At 37.4% G+C, this 19,431-nt stretch overlaps 1 protein-coding gene across 10 annotated transcripts in view; it reads left to right on the forward strand.

Annotated features, from left to right (window-relative positions):
- The window catches only part of ATP13A3 (ATPase 13A3), a 66,501-nt gene that overhangs the window by 39,029 nt on the left and 8,041 nt on the right, over nucleotides 1–19,431 (forward strand). For all 10 annotated transcript variants that reach the window (XM_068953944.1, XM_068953946.1, XM_068953943.1 and 7 more), the window contains 21 exons: nucleotides 112–291; nucleotides 2,918–3,075; nucleotides 3,774–3,962; nucleotides 4,990–5,051; nucleotides 5,625–5,775; nucleotides 6,223–6,339; nucleotides 7,209–7,226; nucleotides 7,324–7,477; nucleotides 7,606–7,726; nucleotides 8,971–9,095; nucleotides 10,008–10,186; nucleotides 10,652–10,774; nucleotides 10,861–10,940; nucleotides 11,721–11,763; nucleotides 11,865–11,974; nucleotides 12,896–12,992; nucleotides 13,888–13,960; nucleotides 14,869–15,046; nucleotides 15,944–16,131; nucleotides 16,957–17,045; nucleotides 17,505–17,585. In XM_068953944.1, coding sequence (XP_068810045.1) covers nucleotides 112–291; nucleotides 2,918–3,075; nucleotides 3,774–3,962; nucleotides 4,990–5,051; nucleotides 5,625–5,775; nucleotides 6,223–6,339; nucleotides 7,209–7,226; nucleotides 7,324–7,477; nucleotides 7,606–7,726; nucleotides 8,971–9,095; nucleotides 10,008–10,186; nucleotides 10,652–10,774; nucleotides 10,861–10,940; nucleotides 11,721–11,763; nucleotides 11,865–11,974; nucleotides 12,896–12,992; nucleotides 13,888–13,960; nucleotides 14,869–15,046; nucleotides 15,944–16,131; nucleotides 16,957–17,045; nucleotides 17,505–17,585 — 2,516 coding nt within the window. The remainder of the gene's footprint in view (nucleotides 1–111; nucleotides 292–2,917; nucleotides 3,076–3,773; nucleotides 3,963–4,989; nucleotides 5,052–5,624; nucleotides 5,776–6,222; nucleotides 6,340–7,208; nucleotides 7,227–7,323; nucleotides 7,478–7,605; nucleotides 7,727–8,970; nucleotides 9,096–10,007; nucleotides 10,187–10,651; nucleotides 10,775–10,860; nucleotides 10,941–11,720; nucleotides 11,764–11,864; nucleotides 11,975–12,895; nucleotides 12,993–13,887; nucleotides 13,961–14,868; nucleotides 15,047–15,943; nucleotides 16,132–16,956; nucleotides 17,046–17,504; nucleotides 17,586–19,431) is intronic.

The raw sequence follows: 19,431 nt of genomic DNA on the forward strand, positions 1-19,431 counted from the left end.
CTGCTTCTGTGCTATTGAAGTGGGATTGTGTTGTTCTACTGAAGTGTTCCTGAAGTTGTGAAGGGAAGTGACTCTTCCTATTTGATCTTAGAGATTCTTTTTCCATTTAAGGTGAAAGCGTTCCTGTCACAAAGATTAATCTGCCAAATCCTTCAGAAGATCCAAAAGCAATGGGAGATGAAATATACAGTCCAGAAGTGCATAAACGGCATACTTTGTTCTGTGGAACCAATGTAATTCAAACCCGCTTTTATACTGGAGAATTAGTCAAAGCTCTCGTAGTGAGAACAGGTATAGATTTTAAGTTTATCACTTGTTAAGCATACCTACAAAACTGGATAATATGTTAGGAGTGTGATGCTGAATGTTGCTAAGCTTGAGGAAATGACTATACCCCCAAATAATTTGATAAATGATGTCTCTTAAAACAGTAAGAGAACTAGATAATGACCTGGAGAGCATCAGTTGGGAAATAGGAAAGTAAATTAGTCTTTAGCCTCTATTTAAAAACTAGTTGGATGCATTTTTGACTCTTTTGATGTGTTTTACAGTGTTTTGGTTCAGCTACATTATGCTGCTATTCAAAGGTTTAGTATACCGCTTGATTGTGTGGGGGTGGTAGTGGAGAACCTCTTATTTGCTGGAGTCACTGACAATGCAAAATGTTTTTCTTGGTTTGTCATTTTGTCAAAGTAAATGCCAATGTTTGCTTAAAAATCTGATCTATATAGCCCTTTTCACAGCAATGCTTATACATACTGATATTTTAAAGGTTTAGTATTAATTTAGTATTATTTAGTGTCTGTGGTGTCTTCTCTTAACCTTAAATGTCATCTGTGTTCCTTGTAACTTTTATTTTCAAATATGACATTTTATGTACCCAAACTGACATGGGTGTGTGTGTATATATATATATATATATATATATAAATATAAATATATATGGATAGATAGATAAATAAGTTTTCCAGAATGGGTACAGAAATGAACTGCTGAAAACTATTTTTCCTGCAGAATAGAAGGAACATTAATGTGCTGTGTGTGTTTTCTCCCCGCCTCCTTCACAGTCTAGTATTATGGTCTGCAACTCATAAGGAGCCAAACACGTTCTTATTGCCTTGGCTACTCTTTGCCCAGGGCAGATCGGTATTTGTTCCTGTGCTATAAGCATGATGAAGTTAGCTTTGTGGACCTTTTGCGGATTTTGTGTATGGACAAGTTCCCTTTTCCTAATATGACTAGAGAGGAACAAAGGGATATAAAATTCTTTGTTCTCCTGCCTGGTGTGCAGGGATAGCTCTTATGCAAATAGGTGATTCCCCACTGTGCAGAATTGGATAGGAGATACCAGCACCAGGACATCTCAATCTGAAGATGTCTGATCTGAAGTAATTCTTACCTAGCGAGACATAAGTGAAAATACCTTCCCCTGAGGAAAGGGAATGCCACGAAGAGTGAAGGTATTCCAGAATTAAGTCCTTGGAAGGATTCTGGGAGAGCATAACTCCATGTGCGTAAGACCGTACGTCTTTGCACATAAGCTTGTCCTAAATCAGGATTTAGAATCAATCTGCTGGAATTGTGGTTTCACAGTACTCTTTTAGTAAGACTTTACTCTCTCTTAAGTAGCCTTTAACGTAAACTGTGTGACAGTATAGGTGAAGAATGCATAAAATACGGATGAACTAAATGTATTCACTTTTAATTCCTTGTTCCTGAAGCTCAATTCATGAATATGTTAATGTACTTCTCATTGTGTCTCCTATTGTAAATGAATACAAAACTGGTACTTTTTATAGAACAGAAGTATGAAGCCATCTGTATGTCCAGTATTTGCTCAAGGCATCGTATAAGGTTTTCTTTTACTGTTTTACCCTTGTGTGTTCTTAGCTTAGCCTATGTGGCTTCAGATTCTTCTACAAAACCATTGGAAAATCAAAACTACTTTTTTTTTTTGACTGCTGTGTTGAATTACAAAGCATTCATTGCTAACTACTCAACAACATACTGAACTTCTCTAAACGGGTCCCTAATTTGTCTTCTGCAATAGCAAATTGAAAGCTTGGAGGCTGCAAGCCTTCTTGCTCTTGCAATGAACTCCATCGCTTTTAAGACTGATGCACTAGCTGCTTCATTCTGGTAGAATCTCATGTGCCAAATATCAGCATGGAGGACTTGGCCTTTGCCGCAATGGCTTACCGATTGAGAGGAGTTACCAAGGAGCTGTCGGTAATGCCAGCAGACCTGATGTTGATACTGAGATAGTAGCAGTAGAGTTGGAAGCCTAAGCTTATATAAAATGCTCCAGGTATACAAATTTGAGCACTAGCATTGACCTCTCCAGGTGTCGAGGCAAAAGTTCAAGGGTGCCTACTGATCATCTGTCTCCAAGGTGCGAGGTGACATAATGTGATCAAGAGAAGGGTTTTTCCAAAAGAGTATTCAGAGCGCTGTATTATTCTTTTTTTGTGAGTCCCTTCTTTTTCTGGCTGTCAGAGGAGCCTATACAGACTTGCTGTTTAAATGCTTAAAGTTGGTCTCTACAAATAACTTCTTTTCACAAGGACAGGCACAATTAAACATCTAATAAATATACCTACTGGCTCTGCACTGTAAGGGGCAGAGCAAGAGCAAAATGCTGTGCAGTCAACTCTGCCAGCCCAAACAGTTTGGGTATTTATTGCCTCTGTAGAAGAGGGGATGATTTGTAGCAGCATTATGTTCTTTCCATAGTACAGAAGTACTTAGTATCAGATACACCTGCGTTTTTGAAGCACCTTAATTAAAGCATGGCAAAATATCTGTTCCTGTATACCAAGAAACTGTCCTAATAGAATGAGTAGCTTAAGGGTTTTGATATATTTAATAGTTTTGCTGTTATTTATGCTTTTAATAACTTAGTCCTTTTTATTTATAGGCTTTAGCACTGCTAAAGGACAACTTGTTCGTTCCATACTGTATCCAAAGCCAACTGATTTTAAGCTCTACAGAGATGCCTACTTATTTCTCCTGTCTCTGGTAGTGGTGGCAGGCATTGGCTTTCTTTACACAGTTGTCAATAGCATCTTAAACGAGGTATGTTTTCATTTCACTGTGTTCTTGTCCATAACTGCTTCATCTTAGAAAAGGATTGACCATGATTTCCAGCATACTTCCTCAGATGTTGAGAAACAATTTGTGGAATTACTGGATTTCTAAGTGGAAAAATTCTTATCTTTATTTTCTGTCTATTCTGGGGAGGGGGGGAAGCTTAGTGAGAGCAAGATTCAACAGAGAAACAGAATTTGACTATGTTACAATGATTTGCGTTTGTTGCCTCAGTTTTTACTGACCCAATTTCTGGATTTTATCTTTATTTTGTGTAAGAATTACCGTATGACCAATATCCAGTTGAAGGAAATTGGTTATGGCAAATGTAAAGCATGAACCTGGGGCGGGGAGGGGGAATACAGAAAGCAAGAAATTGACTATTTGATAACTTTATAATTCTTTTCTCTCAGAGTAATTCTGTATTATTTAGTCACTCTTTTTAAGTAATGTATTTGCAGAGGGGAGAGTGAAAACAGTTATAGGTTGTGGATGTTTTGGGACTGGATCGTCATGACTGCTTATCGGTAAAGATTGTGGTAGGTTCTGGGCACTTCACAATGTGCTGTGCTGGGGAAAGCAGCGCATGGATTTTTACCTTTAACAGTGATGTAACACTTCAGTGAGAAAGTGAATCTTTAAAGTAGCTGGTTCTTGTTCATAAACTTTGTTCGTCGTTGTTGCAGGTTCCAGCTCATACCATCATCATCGAGTCTCTCGACATTATCACTATCACAGTGCCTCCAGCACTCCCTGCTGCCATGACCGCCGGCATTGTTTATGCGCAGAAACGGTTGAAAAAAATTGGCATCTTCTGCATCAGCCCACAAAGGATAAATATTTGTGGCCAGCTGAATCTTGTGTGCTTTGATAAGGTTGGTTGACTTTTGCAACTTTGGTACCTGGAAGGTGGACTGTGCAGTAAAAGGAAATCCAAAAAGAGTAGCAACTACAGTGAAATCAATTACCTTGGAATAAGTTAGATGAGTTTTTCTAGTTTCAGGTCTTCAGTGTTTACCATCAGTTAATTCACTTAATTTAGACTCTACTCTAAAAGTTCTTAAAATACGAAGCTCCTTTCTTAAGACTCCCAAGTCCTAATGTACTAGTGGCACCCCAAAAATGTGAGAGTAGGGGGCTCTTAAGACTTTGTTTTGCACACAGACTTCTGGAAAATCTCAAGTTTACATCTGCCGTCAGACTTGTTTCTCATTTTCGTGTGTTTCCAATGAAAAGGCAAACCGTTTTACTTCGGTCATGTTTCTGTTGAGGAAAAACAAAAGCCAGTAATACCACTAGCCAGAATCCTTTTCCTTCTGCTAATTCTTAAACTAAATTTCCTTTTCATCTTAGATTTTCATCTTAGATCTTAAGTATCCACACTAAATGTGTTATTTCCCTGGTAAATACATTCCAACTGCTGTTCTTAACTATGTAAGTAAGCAGTACTAAAAGTTTAATGCCTCTTTTCTTTTCCCAGCATGGGCTATTTGCCCTTTTGTCCTTCGTTCTGTTTCAGAATATAATGTAAGACACTTTCATAGATTCCAAAGATTGCATGTGCGCACGCACACGCCAGCCCTCAGAGTACAGAGGTGGTGAGCTCTCACTTTTGGATTTAAGAGTCTGTCTTCCATGCCCTGTCTCCAAGCAAGGACATGATTGCTTTGAATATTTTTATTTAAAAAAAGAAAATCACAAAACTGGAACTTAGTTATTAGCAAAAAGCCAAGGAGATATTTGAATTTTCTATTCTAAAATCTTAATTTCTTTTTTAAAGTGAAATTGAAATGAAATGTTAAGATGTAATTTGGGTTATTACCTGTTAATTTTTGCTTTACGTAAGGGTAACTTGGTTCTGAAGGCTTTTTCTCTTGCCACTCCCCTTGGTATGTTTTTCAGACTGGCACGCTTACTGAGGATGGCTTAGATCTTTGGGGAATTCAACGGGTGGAGTGTGCTCGGTAAGGATAAATGAGAGTTGATAACAAATATGATACTTGTTTGTGCTTTAACAGCTTCTGCAGAATAGAATAGAAGACTCAATGTGAGCTCAAATGTTTGCCTTTGTAATGGCCTGTAAGAAAGCAAGGGAGAATATTGTTTAGAGGTAATGAAAAGTTAATAACTCTTTTAGCACTCTGAACTAGAACTTAGCTAGCTGAAGTCTGAGACCCTGTTAGGTTCATACTGCAGAAAGGATGCCGTTTAAATTTGGCGTTTTTCCTTAATTCTGCCCTCTAAAGTGCTCACTCTTTGGATGGCTAAAAGAAATGGCTTGGTTAATTGGGTCACGCGCAAAGTGGTAAGAGGCCTCTGTGCAAGGAAATCTAACCGAAGAGTGAATTAACACAGAATTTCAGAGGAGCCAAAAGAAGATTCCAGCCCAGAGTCTTAATCTGTTTTCTGTGGTGTGTGAAAGTACTTGTGAAGAGACTTGTGCAGTCAATTGTCTTCTGTTAATCTAAACAAACTGTTTGAATTGGCTCATAATAAATAATTATAGTGCTAAGTATATTATAACTTCATTGTTTTAGTTTCCTTTTACCGGAAGAGAGGGCTTGCAGTGAGAGCTTGCTGAAGTCTGAGTTTGTTGCTTGCATGGCAACTTGTCATTCCCTTACAAAAATTGAAGGGGTACTTTCTGGGGACCCGCTTGATTTGAAGATGTTTGAAGCAATAGGATGGGTAAGTGTTTGCTTGTTTCAGGATAAGCAACATTTGTAAGCTCAGTAATCTGAAGTTTCCTACACTGTCATGTGCAAGATGCACCATTATATGCCAATTCAAGTTGTATCTTTAAAACGGTAGGCTTGTGACTGTTACTTATGTGTCGCTGTAAAAAGGAGCTCTTAATATGAAAGTTTTTCTAAAATGTGTTCTATGCAACAATTCATAAAGCTGAAAGAATTCAAACATCTAATTTACTGCATGTGTGTGTGGCAAAGTTTCAATGTATGTAATGCAGATTTAAAATTGCTAAGCAGATCTAACGTTAACTGCTAAAAATGTTGTTTAGAAAGATCATTGCATCTTGGGCTGACTTTCAGGGTTGTTTTTCTGACAGCTACAGTATGAGAAAACCTAAGTTAATGAATGTATGAATTTAGTTGACTCTACATTTTTTTAATACAGATTTTAGAAGAAGCAACCGAAGAAGAAACAGCGCTTCATAATCGAATCATGCCAACAGTGGTTCGTCCTTCAAAACAGCCTTTTCCAGAATCCAAGCAGGCAACAAATCAAGAAATGGTACACAAATTCAAAGCAATTCTTTGAATTAAACAAATCCTTTGAGTTGAACAAATACATTTTACCATATACTCTGGTCCTGGCTGTTATAATTCAAGCAGGATCAGAACTGTTTTTTTAAAAGGCAAAAGTCATACTTAAACTGTTGTTGAAGGAAGTGGTTTAGTAGATGCCACTTTCGAGACAACCAGGTTGCCAGCGCTGTTACTCTTAGAGATTGGTTGACAGATAAAGTAATTCTTTTTGAGCCTAGGCATTTTGATGTTAGTGTCATTGCCAGACTCTCACTGTGCTATTTAAGTGTTTCAGTCTGCTCACTCGCAGTTTCTGTTACCTAGATTATCACAAGGGAAGGTAGCTGGGGGGGTGTTGCAGGTTGGTTGCTGCATGTGTCCTGTTTCTGCACAGCGGACAGAAACTTTTCTTTTGTTCAGAACTAAATGTGATTAGGTACATAACAGTGATTACTGTGGGGGAGATTACACATTATAAACGCTCTTGACACTCAGGATTTTGTTTTGTGATATAATTCAATAATCATGGCTTCGTTCTGAAGCAATATTACTCATTTACATAGGCCAAACTGACACAGATTAGACTCAAAAGTCTTGCAGAAAGGCTGTACCATAAAACAATACACTATTTATCTTTGTTCATGTCTGCCTAGTATTAAAAATCAAGTTCAAGTGTCTTATTTAAGTAGAAGATACTAAATATGCAGTATGTTCATATTAAGTTATCATGAAATCATCTGTGAATGCAGTGTGACTTAAGACTGAGAATGCTGCGTAGATTCATTTGCAAATGTTTTGGTATCTGAAAATATTCAAAATGAAGATTTACAATAAATATCTTTTTTCTTTTTTTAGGAATTATTTGAGCTTTCGGTAAGTATGATTTTTTTTTTTTCATGTGAACATCCACCTCTCTTTAAGCACGTATGTGGCTGTAACCTTTTTTCCTCTTCTGTCCTGTATTATACAGACCAGCTATGAGATTGGAATTGTGCGCCAGTTTCCATTTTCTTCAGTTTTACAACGTATGTGTGTAATAGCCAGAGTTCTGGGGGAGAAGAGAATGGATGCTTACATGAAGGGTGCGCCTGAGGTGATTGCCAGTTTGTGTAAGCAGGAAACAGGTAAAGGAGAAAGCTGTGTGTGTGTGTGTGTGTCCACCCCCCCCCCCGCCCCCCTAATGTAGCTAAGCTATAGTATGAACAATTGTAGTAACTCTGAACTTGATGGGCTCTTTTTTTTTTTTCTTAAGTTCCTATTGACTTTGAGAGTGTCCTGGAAGAATACACTAAGCAGGGCTTCCGAGTTATTGCTCTTGCTCACAGAAAATTGGAATCTAAGCTTACATGGCACAAAGTCCAGACTATTAATAGGTAAGAGTGACTTCACTTTTTTAATAAGTAACAAACTTGAAAACCTGCACGATGTGTATTAATTATGTGATGTTTGCTTTGGTTTGAATCAACTACAACTCCTGTTGATCTTTTTTCTGTCTTGACATACATAGTCCTGTGCATACTTTACTTGTACCTTGGACAATGCACGAGAAATTTAAGATAAGCAAGTTTTTCTGTAATAGAGTGAGTTCCGACAAACAGCCCTGAGCTTACTGTACTGTAATAACGTACTGTAATAAGTTTATGGTGTTTAATTTATGTTAACATGGCATAGAATCTCACCTGATTGTTCTGCAACGTGCACATACTTATGTTACCTCTGTCCTTTAAAGATAATGGCATCTCGTAGAAACCCTCAGGTGCGTGTCTGATTTATTTTCTTCATCTGTTGTGGGTAGGGTGACCATTTTCTCATTAGAAAACCTCTCGGTAGAAAGAGGGTGTTTTCTTTTTCTTTCTTGTAAGAATAGAACTTCCTTTTAATTATTTTTCATATGGTCCTAGTTTTGTGGATAATGATATTTTTTCCATAGAGTTTGAAGGTGCAGCGTTGTTACGAGAATGCTAACCTTGACTCTGTAGCTTTGTATCAGTTCTGTGCACAAGATGAATTTTGCCAAAACGATACAAGATGAAGAAACAGGTTTCCAGTTTCAGGTGTGAAAATCTACATTAGTAGTAGAATATCGGAGCCCTATGGATACTGACTTTCCTGGAAAACAGCCAAAAAAAATCTCAAATTAACTAATTAAGCAAATGACTAATTTTACTAATCTCTTTAGTTTTGAGAGCAAAACTTGGTAGCTAATATGGAGAAGAAATTCTAAATTAGAATTTCTGCTGCGCGTTCTAAATAAAATAAAAAATGGCCCTGCAGTCAGTTTCAGAGCATTTTTTCAGGAGTTACCTTTCTTTTTGAGAATGCAAGTGGTTGTAGAAAGAGTTCTTGCAGAGAAACGGAACGATTGTACTTGAGAGGAAACAACATTTTTTCATGCTGCTTTATGTTTTTATTTTAAACGTAAACAAAGGAAATAAGTATAAATGAATAGGGATAATAATACCTCTCAGGTCACTTTTTATAAAGCTGATTCTTCACGCTCTTCATGATTAAAAAATAAGCATTTCTCTTTACTTTGATAAACAGAAAAAATGAGCTCTTTAAACTACAGCTAGTAATTCAGTTCTTCTGAAGTTTTCTGTTACCTGTTTTTCTACAGAGACGCTATTGAAAGCAACATGGATTTTATGGGGTTAATTATAATGCAAAACAAGCTGAAGCAAGAAACCCCTGCTGTACTTGAAGATTTGCATAAAGCCAACATTCGCACTGTCATGGTTACAGGTTAGCATGTAAATACATTTATATTGAAAAGATATAACTCAGACCAAAAAAACATGGACTTGATAAGTGAAGCATTAAGTAAAATTTTAGTGCCAATAGACTGGGATTTTACTATGTTTATGCAAGAAGCCTAGCGTTTAAATTAGGTTATAGAATAGCGTTTAGGTTAGATATAGGTTTATAGCATAGAAGATGTTGTGAGACTGTTCAGACATCAGTCTGCTTCGCTGTGGGTGAAAGGAGCTCTGACAAGGCAGAGGTCTGAAATCGATATTGGCGTTATTCCACTTTGTAGCTTCCTCTCTCCAGCACCATGCATAAGTTGCTTTGCATTGGATTTGGAGTTTGAGCAGGAGGCTGGACTAGATGTGACCTCCTGAGGCTGCCTACCAGCCTGAGTTATCCTATGACAAGTTACTTTGAATTTTTTGTGAGACTAACTACATACATCCCTACAAGCAAGGCTGGGTTTGTCTGTAAGTGCGCTCAGTGTTTTCCATGTAGTGTTTGCTTTTCAATCACAGGTGTTGTAACTTTGGAAGAATGTGTTGATTGGCTGGAACTCGTTGTTGATCCTGCATGAGCTGTGACCATGTTTTTAGCAAGCGTACTTTAAACGACCACATGCTTTCTGCCTAGTTTTAACTATTTATTAAGGTTTAGTCATAAGACAGTTTTGCGGTGGAAAGAAGCAAACAATTTCTAGTGATGTTAGGGCAGTAGAAGGGTTTTACAGGGCTAAACTTTGACTGTTGTAGACTTGTATTGTGCTAAGGGTGTCAGTGTTAGGTTAGGCAGTCCTCTTGCTTTAAAACTGGCTTTGTTAGCGTGTCTCTTCTGTTGAATGTTAGTGCATGCTACTGATCCTTTTTTTTTAATAGAAACTTTTTTTTAAATGCAATTGTTTAACAGGGGATAACATGTTAACTGCTATCTCTGTGGCCAGAGACTGTGGAATGATTCTACCTCAGGATAAGGTCATTATTGCTGAAGCACTACCTCCAAAGGATGGGCAGGCTGCCAGGATCAACTGGCATTATGCAGATACCCTCGCAAAATGCACTAGTTCATCACCAGCCATAAACTCAGAGGTAATTTGAGCATTTTTTTCCCCTAGAGTGTTATCAATTAGATTTGCTGTTAAGTTTTTCTTTTTTGAAATTATTTCATGAAGCACCTTGGCAAATCAAAATCAAGATATTGGTTAACTTTCAGATAGTAAAATACTAAAGAGTGATAAAATAGTTTGGAGTTACTTTTTCAACTTTGATTTATAGCATGTGAGATTTGGCATTTTAGCTGTGCAGGAGGCAGTTTTGCTACTCTTAAGTCTGTTAAGACTGCTCTAGCTCCTTGTAATTGGAACATGGTGAGCTATATGTTCTTGTTTTCAAGTAGGTGTTTATATTGCATAAGATTTTCTTTTAATTAAAATTTTCTGAAGCTTACACTAGTGTGATATCTGCAGAGATATCTGCTTTGAGTGTTAGCTTAAAGTTGCAAGGTATCTATGTAAATACATTACCTCTAGAGAATTGAAATACTTTTGATGATAGGATATTCCGATTAAATTGGTTCATGAAAGCCTTGAGGATCTCCAGATGACCAAATACCATTTTGCAATGAATGGAAAGTCATTTGCAGTGATTTTGGAGCATTTCCAGGACCTGGTACCCAAGGTGAGCAGTTTACTTGAGTTTGGGCCCTTTTGATGATGGATAGACTTTGTCCTGTGATGAACAGTAAGAAATGTCCTGTTTTCCAGCTTGTGTTACATGGCACTGTGTTTGCTCGCATGGCACCTGATCAGAAAACTCAGCTGGTGGAAGCTTTACAAAATGTAGAGTAAGTACAAGGGGGGAGGGAGGGAGCTTTGACAACGTGTTCAGTGTATTAGGAAAAAAAATCTCCCTGTGTGTGCTATACGCTGTTAAACCAAATGAGGAAAGCTTTCTTGAGTTGGTAACTCGGAACATAAGCCAAACTGGAATGAGAACAGTACCATCTGCTGGTCAGTTGTGAAAATCTTATTTTATGGAAGTTTACTCTGATAAATAGCTAACCTGACTGGCATATTTCTAAATCTGGTTACTTGGCTTAGTAAACAAATGTCTTGGATGTCTCGGATGTCTCTTGTTTGTTAAAGAGGTATTAAAGTGATAACTTCTATTCGTGAATCTATCGTATCCTGTGTGTTGTTGCTAGGCCTCAAACTATTTATTAACTTTGAGACTGTTACTCGTGTGACTGCTTTTTTTTCCTCCTTGTTTTTTCTGAAATTTGATCGTCCTGATGCTTTTAGGATTGTAAAACTTTGTAGCGATACCAAGTGCTGCAAAAGTCTGTCCTTCCTAGAGCAAAAGATGCTTTAGACCTTGGAATGACAGAAGGATAGTAATCGTTATTGATTTGATTGGCCTGGATATGTCATGTTACTTCTCTGTTTGCTTTTTCTGTCTGCTTCCTTATGTGTATAATGGGAATAGTAATTCGTTTATCAAGGATCACTTTTGTCTGTACGTGTCCTGAATATGTCAAGTAATATAAATGTATTTAGAGATATAAATTAAATGGGCTGTTATTAGGGAATGGTGCAGAAAGCTGACATCTGTTTGGTTTTTATAGTTACTATGTGGGCATGTGTGGAGATGGTGCAAATGATTGTGGAGTAAGTATGTTTTCATTTTACATGCAGAGCTGTTTGGTTAAATTTTACAGCTGAGAGACTGCTTTAAAAATGTCATCTCTTATTTTGATGCTAACTGGCAGGCACTAAAGAGGGCACATGGTGGCATATCTTTGTCTGAACTTGAGGCTTCTGTGGCATCGCCATTCACTTCCAGAACACCTAGTATTTCCTGCGTGCCAAAGCTGATCAGGTAATATCACTTGCTGTGCCTTTAACAAATACTGTTCTCTATATAAATGCAATTAACAATATTCAAAGCAGTGTTTTATAGACCACTGGTAAGCTAGCTTGAAGCAGTGTGTGCATCCATATGCATCCAACTTGTTCTGCATGCTCTATCTTAGTACGTGTTTGATGTTACAGGAAGCCCATTTGAATTAAAGTGCAAGCAATAAGTTTTTAGTAATTTGTGCTTCTTTAGTAAAGACCCTTTGCGTAAAGGCGTGCCGTGGCAGAGTTCAGCGTTTTATTTACCTTTTGCCCTTGTAAAGCACACTTTTGTGCAACAGCTTCTAAAATTAGTGCTTAATTTAGTATCTTGTGAACTATTGTAGTTTCCATGAGGACTATGTGTAATTATAAGCAGTAAAATTCTTCAGTTAACTTCAGTCCTCAGCACTGTCCTGAATGGGGTTTGGCAGATTTTTTTGATTCTAGAATTGGAAGTTACCTAATTGTTTTGGATAAAGGTCAGCCAGAGAAGAATCTAGTTTAATCTTTGTGGAATTCATGGAAGTAATGCATAATCGGAAACATCTCTGAAAGCAGCAACTGTGACTGACTGCGTGCTCGTTCACCGCATAATAAACTTAGGCGGAATAGATGCTTTTCAGGCACAAATTCATTTAAAAACAGTCATTGGAAAACCACGCAAAGTCAAAGAACGCTGAAGCAAGGCGGTGCCTCTGTTCAGAAGGCCCTCTCAGCTTTGATGCACTTGGAAGTGTACCATTTCTACCCCTTTTTTCTCTACATGCCTCTGCTCTGTCTTCAGCGTTATGCATCTCAAAGGGTTTGATATGTTTAATCTTAGCTAACGTTTTGCTAAGCAGAGTATAACTGCCTGCATAGAAAGCTCACTAGTGACATAAAATCGTGTTTGTTTTGACAGGGAAGGCCGTGCTGCTTTAATAACTTCCTTCTGTGTTTTTAAGTTCATGGCATTATACAGCATTATCCAGTACATCAGTGTTACGCTGCTGTATTCTGTAAGTATTTAAGTGTTGTGCTTAATCTCTGAATTACATGAATATTACTTAAAAGTTGATAAATATTTAGCATAAATTGTTGCAGTTCTCTCTGAGTATGTGTAAGTAACATATACCTTCTAAAATCTTTGGATTAAAGGTAATGCTAGTTATGGTGTTTTCTATACTGGCTATATGAAAAACATTGCCGCATCCATTTTTAAAAGGCATTAATTAATCCCTGCAGTTGGAAAGTCTGTACAATGAATGGGAAGTCCAAATAAGTACAGAAGTGGAAAAAAATATGATTTTTCCATTATTTAAAGACCGTCAGCATTTAAAACATCCTAACTTAATTTAAAGGCAGTACATTCCCTTTATGTCAGGATTGAAGCAGAGCAGATACAAGGATTGAGTTAGGAGGGGGAAAAAAACCGCGTGGAGTATTTTCTGTTGATATGATTGGACTCACTGTAGTGTCATGTGGTGGAAAATCCTGTACTTTAATTTGCGTGCGTAACTTACCCAAAATACAAAGTACTAAAGGAACTTGGAGATGGAAATTCTGACAACTGAATGGCTACGTAGTGGGGCTATGGTGTTTAGAGCTGTGGGCCTAAGCTTTTATTTAATGGATTTGTAAGATTCCCTGCTAAGTTTTGATTAAGAACAACTTTCAATTAACAGCTTATGTATTTTGAATCTGAAACAAGCTGTTTCATACCTTTCTACTTCAAGATTTGATCTGTGAACTGTAGAGTACTCAAGACTCTACCAGATTTAAGGCAATCTCTTGCCAAACTGGCTCCCTTTTTTATAGAGTAAAACTTAAAGAGTTAATGTAGTAGGATTGTTACTGTAAGATGTTTCTTGGTGTGAAGAAGTTACCAATGTTTCAGTTGTGATTTCTGTCTAGATCCTGAGCAATCTGGGAGACTTCCAGTTTCTCTTCATTGATTTGGCAATCATTTTGGTGGTTGTCTTCACTAGTAAGTACTGTGATGAATTATCCCTACTGGCTTCCGTACCGTTCAACTATCTTCCAGCTATGAGCAATGAAGCAAAGAGAATTTTCTTTAACATTGTATTACATGCTGTTGGTTGGAGTGAGCACCATGCCCCACGGTTAAGATGTTACAATTATTGCAGTATATGAATTAAGCAACTCTGAACTGAATACAGCTGAGATTTGTGAAAAGACCTCTTATGAAAAACGGGTCATGGATATGATCTTATAAATGCAGTTCTTCACAAAATGGGGAGGCAAAAAGTTGTCCTGAAATGAGGAAGCTATTGGTAGAATCAAAACCTTACCTGTGCCAACATCATTTTTCTCAAATGTCTTTAATTTCTTGCATATTTAGTTGGACTTCTGTCTGCAAAGGATTATACTTATTGTAACCTGCTGTCTAGTGAAGTATTTAAGTCCACATATGAAAGCAGTGGTCAGTTTGCAGGTTAACATTAGAATTCCGCTTTCCAAGATTTAAAGAAATGAGTTCTCCAAAGCCATGGGAGAGCAAAACCGAAGAGAGGCGATATAGTGCTTGTGCCAGAAAAATTCAGCTTAAGACTAAGTTCTTAAGACCGCCACATCTGGGATGTGGCGAAACACACTGCTAATTCCTTTAGTCTTGTATCTGCTATTATTGTCCTCTTTCATCCTGTGCTGTCAGGAGTAACCAACCTATAGGAGTCACTGTGACAATAAACTGGCAAGGCATAGTCTTGTACAGGCGGTTTCACAGCGGAGGTTCTGAACCACGCAGGCAAATGTGTTAAGTGTAAAGCCCTAGAGGTCACTGGCAGGCCATTCTAATTCCGTAGAATGTGAAGAGGGTAACTCTTGAGAGGCGTAATGATTCAACGTATAGCTTACTTTTCTTTCTCTTTGCAGTGAGTTTGAACCCTGCTTGGAAGGAACTTGTTGCGCAAAGGCCTCCATCAGGTCTTATCTCAGGTCCACTTTTGTGTTCCGTTTTGTCTCAGATCATCATCTGCTTTGCTTTCCAAATCCTTGGGTTTTTTTGGGTCAGACAACAGTCTTGGTATGAGCATTGGACAACAGAATCTGCGTAAGTGTTTCAGTGGCTCCATGCTGGAGATGAGATAATGACTGAAAGGGAATAGTCAATAATTGCTCTTTTCTTTATCCACGCCCTTTGGGGACTGAGCCTTCTGTATGGCAGTTTGTTAGCTGAACCAGGCTAATGACTGGAAAACACAGTCTAATGTTTGATTTGAGGGAAGAAGAATGTGGGGAAAATGTATAGTACAAATGGAAATTATGATTAGGCAGCAAGAAAAGTAGGTGTTTTCTTTATCTGCATGTAGGCATTGTCCAAAAAGATGGAGATAATCTAGTGGGAGAATGTTCACAGATTTGATTTCTAGGTGGAGGGAAGGACAAGAAACAACAAATAATGACTGATTATGGGATAATATTTTGTTAAAAGCATATTGATAAATATAGGAGTTATTCAGTGGCTGAAATGAAAAATTGAGTCAGAGCCAAACTATACGAGATCTGAATATTCTTCAACTCTGGGACAGCTGAGATCCAAATTTGAAATTTGTGGTCCAGACCTATTTTAATTCTTAGACTATATAGTCATGTTATCCCGTTGTAGTTCCAATAAATCACATTCAAATTTATGAAGAGAGCTGTTTGTATCTTTTCTTAGTTTGCAGTATTTTCTTACCTTGTCATCGAAGTGCACCTGTAATGATAGTTCCTAAAACAGTTCATGTAGGGAACTTACAGGCTGGACACATACGAGAATTCGAAGCTCAAAATCACAAAACTCGTTACCTCCGTACTCCAGTTTTGACTTATTACCTGTATTAGATTTTCAAGGATATGCTTATTTTAATTACTGTAGCAATTTATGGCCATTGCTTTTTTTAATAATAGGTTCTAGCTTTATTTTCATTTCTCCTTAACTCTGTGTTAAATGTTTTTTGTGTTGTAGTGTGTGTCATTTATTGGATGCCACAAGCACCAGCTCTGCCCACTATGAGAACGAGACTCTCCATGATGAACATAACATTAAAAATTATGAAAACACGACTTTGTTTTTTATCTCCAGCTTTCAGTACCTCATAGTGGCAATTGTCTTTTCTAAAGGAAAGCCCTTTAGACAACCATGCTACAAAAATTGTAAGTACTTCTTTTTCTGTGTACAGTTGCAAGTAAAACTCCACATTACTTATCCGCGTACTTATCGATGGTTTGCTTACAATCCGGTTGTGCTCCTTCAGCAGTAATAGCATTGCTATGAGAAGGTGGGATGGTTATCCTCTGATAATCATAGAAATAAAGAAGTATTAAACAACATGTGTGGGGAAATTTGTGTTAACAACTTCTTGGTTTGTAGAAGACAAGAATATCTATATTTCTTCAGAGTACAAATATGTGAAATATACTTCTAATGAGGATGTGATTTTTTTTTTTTTGGTTTTGTTTCCTATTGCGTAAATAGACGTATAAAGCTGTCATATCTCTGGCAACAGAGAGAGGCAAAGTGCTTTGGGAGAAGAGTGATACAGCTGCTTGTCTCAGTTTGGTGTGAATTTACTCCTAAATCGCTCTGTTCTGGTAGTCTTATTCTTTCTCAAAAAGCTTCCACAAGTAGCTGCTTTTCAGTCCTTTTTGCTCTGTGCGGTGTGCTATTGTTCTTTTGCTCCAGTATGGCCATTGGATGCCATGGCTGAGTGGGCCAGCTGGCTCTTTTGGGACTTTTACTTCTGCAGGCGAGCCAGTGAGGCTCTGGCCTTTTGTCTCTTCATGGCTATTGGCAATGCAGCACAACTCATATTTCCAACAATCTGCCTGGATGGGGTTTAGAGGGCAAAAATAAGGTATTTCCAGGGAATAATGAACCTCTGATATATGCAAAACCTATCTAAAGTCTTTGACTGGGAGATAACCTGATTTTTTTCTTTTCTTTCTCTCTCTCTCTCTCTCTCTCTCTCTTTTTTCCAGTTCTGTTTGTTATATCTGTGATAGTTCTTTATGTCTTCATATTTTTCATCATGTTGCATCCAGTTGAATCTATTGACACGTTTCTTGAGGTAAGATTCGATAGATACATGCACAGACTTCTGTACTTCCTCAGATAACAGGTTAGCTTCTTTTTGGCATACTTGACCCTTTAGAGCTGTGACTTTTCGTCTGTGGCTGGCAGGGAGTAACTTAAACCAAATTAATATGTACTTGTAGGGACACAACTGAAATGCTTAATTTAGTTAGCATCCCCCTTTTTTGCCAAAAACTTTGCACCGAATTTACAACTGGATCACTGATTAGAGCCCTTAAGTTTTCTCAGGGAAATGCCTTGAGTGAGAAAGAATATTACCTAATGCACTCTGCATTAAGTGTTGATAAGCTCTATTGCATTTAAGTTTCTATATGTATAGACTTGTGCCTTTATAATGTGTGTGTATGAGTTTACAACTACCGGTTTGTTTTGAACGTTTGTGTCATTTTACTTTGTGCGCATGTTGTTAACCTCTGGCAACTTTTTCTCACAGCTCGTGTGTGTGCCATATGAGTGGCGTCTAAGAATTCTCATCATTGTTGTTGTCAATGCAATTGTATCCGTGTTGGTGGAGGTAAGAAATTCAAATGGAAAAAATACTTGTGTACTTAGTGTTTTCAGGGTACAGATTTGTCTTGTGTTTAGAAGGTCTCTGTTGAGAACACATCTATGGAAATGGAGCAGTTGTTATTTTCTAAGGTTATACTTCTGCAAGTGTACTTCTAGGCTAGATTTAAGGTGTCAAAGTTTTCTATGTTAAAGGTATAACTTTAAAAACATTTTTTCCTCAAAGAAGAGGGAGTGGAAATTGGAAAGGCTTAAATGTAGAGTATTGTCCTAAGAAGTAGTTGAAGTTTATCTGCTGAAATAATTCACTTCAGGATAACATACCATAGTAAAGAAATAAACGTTGCAGACCATTATATATAATCCTTAGGGGAGTCGATCTTTATTCTGTTGAATCATATACATAGCTTATTGTTTGGAATATTACGTGTCTATATAACCTGCTCATCCAGTCTGATTCCAATAGTTTGCTCAAGTCCAAAAGTAGAGATATTTGTGCAGATCTGCTTTTTCTGGCCCTGAGCTTGTCCGCATGCAGTCAGTTTGGATATTGACCTCTTCTGCTGCGATTCTAGAGTTAGTGTGGGCAGAAACACACTCTACCTTTCATCCAGACACCCCTATGTTATTTTCAAGAACTGGGATTTAATTGAGGTGCATCTTCCAGAAAGAGTCAAGATTCGAAGGCAGTCATTTATTCCTGTGGTTAGGTCTTCTCCCTGATAAAATGATGACTTATTTCCAACCTAAATGCGTTTGGTTTTTGACTGCACTCACCAGCTACTTTTTTTTTTCCCCCCTGCAGGATGAAAAGACATTTTAGTACTATCTAGCGCTTATGCAGTACAACTATCCTTTTTCCTGTATGACACTTCCTGCAGCTTTTAGTCAGTATTTCCATTACCGTGTGAGGGATCCCTATCAAATAAGCAGCATACTATTGCTTTGCATCATACCGTTCTGGCCTTTGAATACTGCTACAGCATTAATACTCTTTCCAGTTAAGATTAAGTTTTCTGCTTTATTCATGACTTCAAAACATTGGTTGCTTGTGTTGTTTTTACTTAGGATGCTTTGATTAAAGTTACAAAGACTTTGAATTCTATTTTATTCTTCTCTATAGGGAACATATATTTCATCATTTTCACGTGATGGGAGAATGTGTTTTTTTTCAGAAACACAAACAGAGTAGATATTAAATTCTTTGACTTCTGCCTTGCTAACAAATTTATTCCCTCCTAAAGATCCTGTTCCTTGCTAAGATGACTCTGTATTTATTTTAACCCTGCTTGTCATGGAGCTTTCACTTATGCCCTTAATTCTGTCATATTTTTGAACTATTAAGTTATTAATTTTTGACTACCTTTTTATTTTTTAAAAGTTAAATTTTATATATATTACTTTCTTCATCACTGACCCAGAATGGTGGTTCTGAGGCTGCAGAATCATAGGATTTTTTTGTTTTTTTTTTTTTTAATTTTTTTAAAGCTCCTAGATTAAAATATTTTTTCTATTTGCTTTTTCTCTTTAGCCAATCCTGATATTTTTATTGCAACAATCCCTGGAAATCGGCTTTTTTGAAGCACTAAGAAATTACTGTTTGGGACTGACCTTTGTGTAAATGTATTGAGCATAAAAAGGTGGTGATTACAGTCTTCAGTCCAGTGAAATTCTAAGAGAAATAAGTTTTAAGCTATCTGTTGGAGAAATTACACAGATAATCTTTCGAACTTTTAGACGTATGGGTATGTCTCAATACTAGAAGTGCAAAGTTTCTGGCAGAAAGTCAGCTCTAGCATGGTGTCAATCTGTGCGTCAGCACATGTCTTGAGGACGAAATTCTTCTGTCTTAA

This window comes from Struthio camelus, chromosome 9 (genome assembly GCF_040807025.1).
Source record: "Struthio camelus isolate bStrCam1 chromosome 9, bStrCam1.hap1, whole genome shotgun sequence".
In the NCBI taxonomy this organism is placed as follows: Eukaryota; Metazoa; Chordata; class Aves; order Struthioniformes; family Struthionidae; genus Struthio; species Struthio camelus.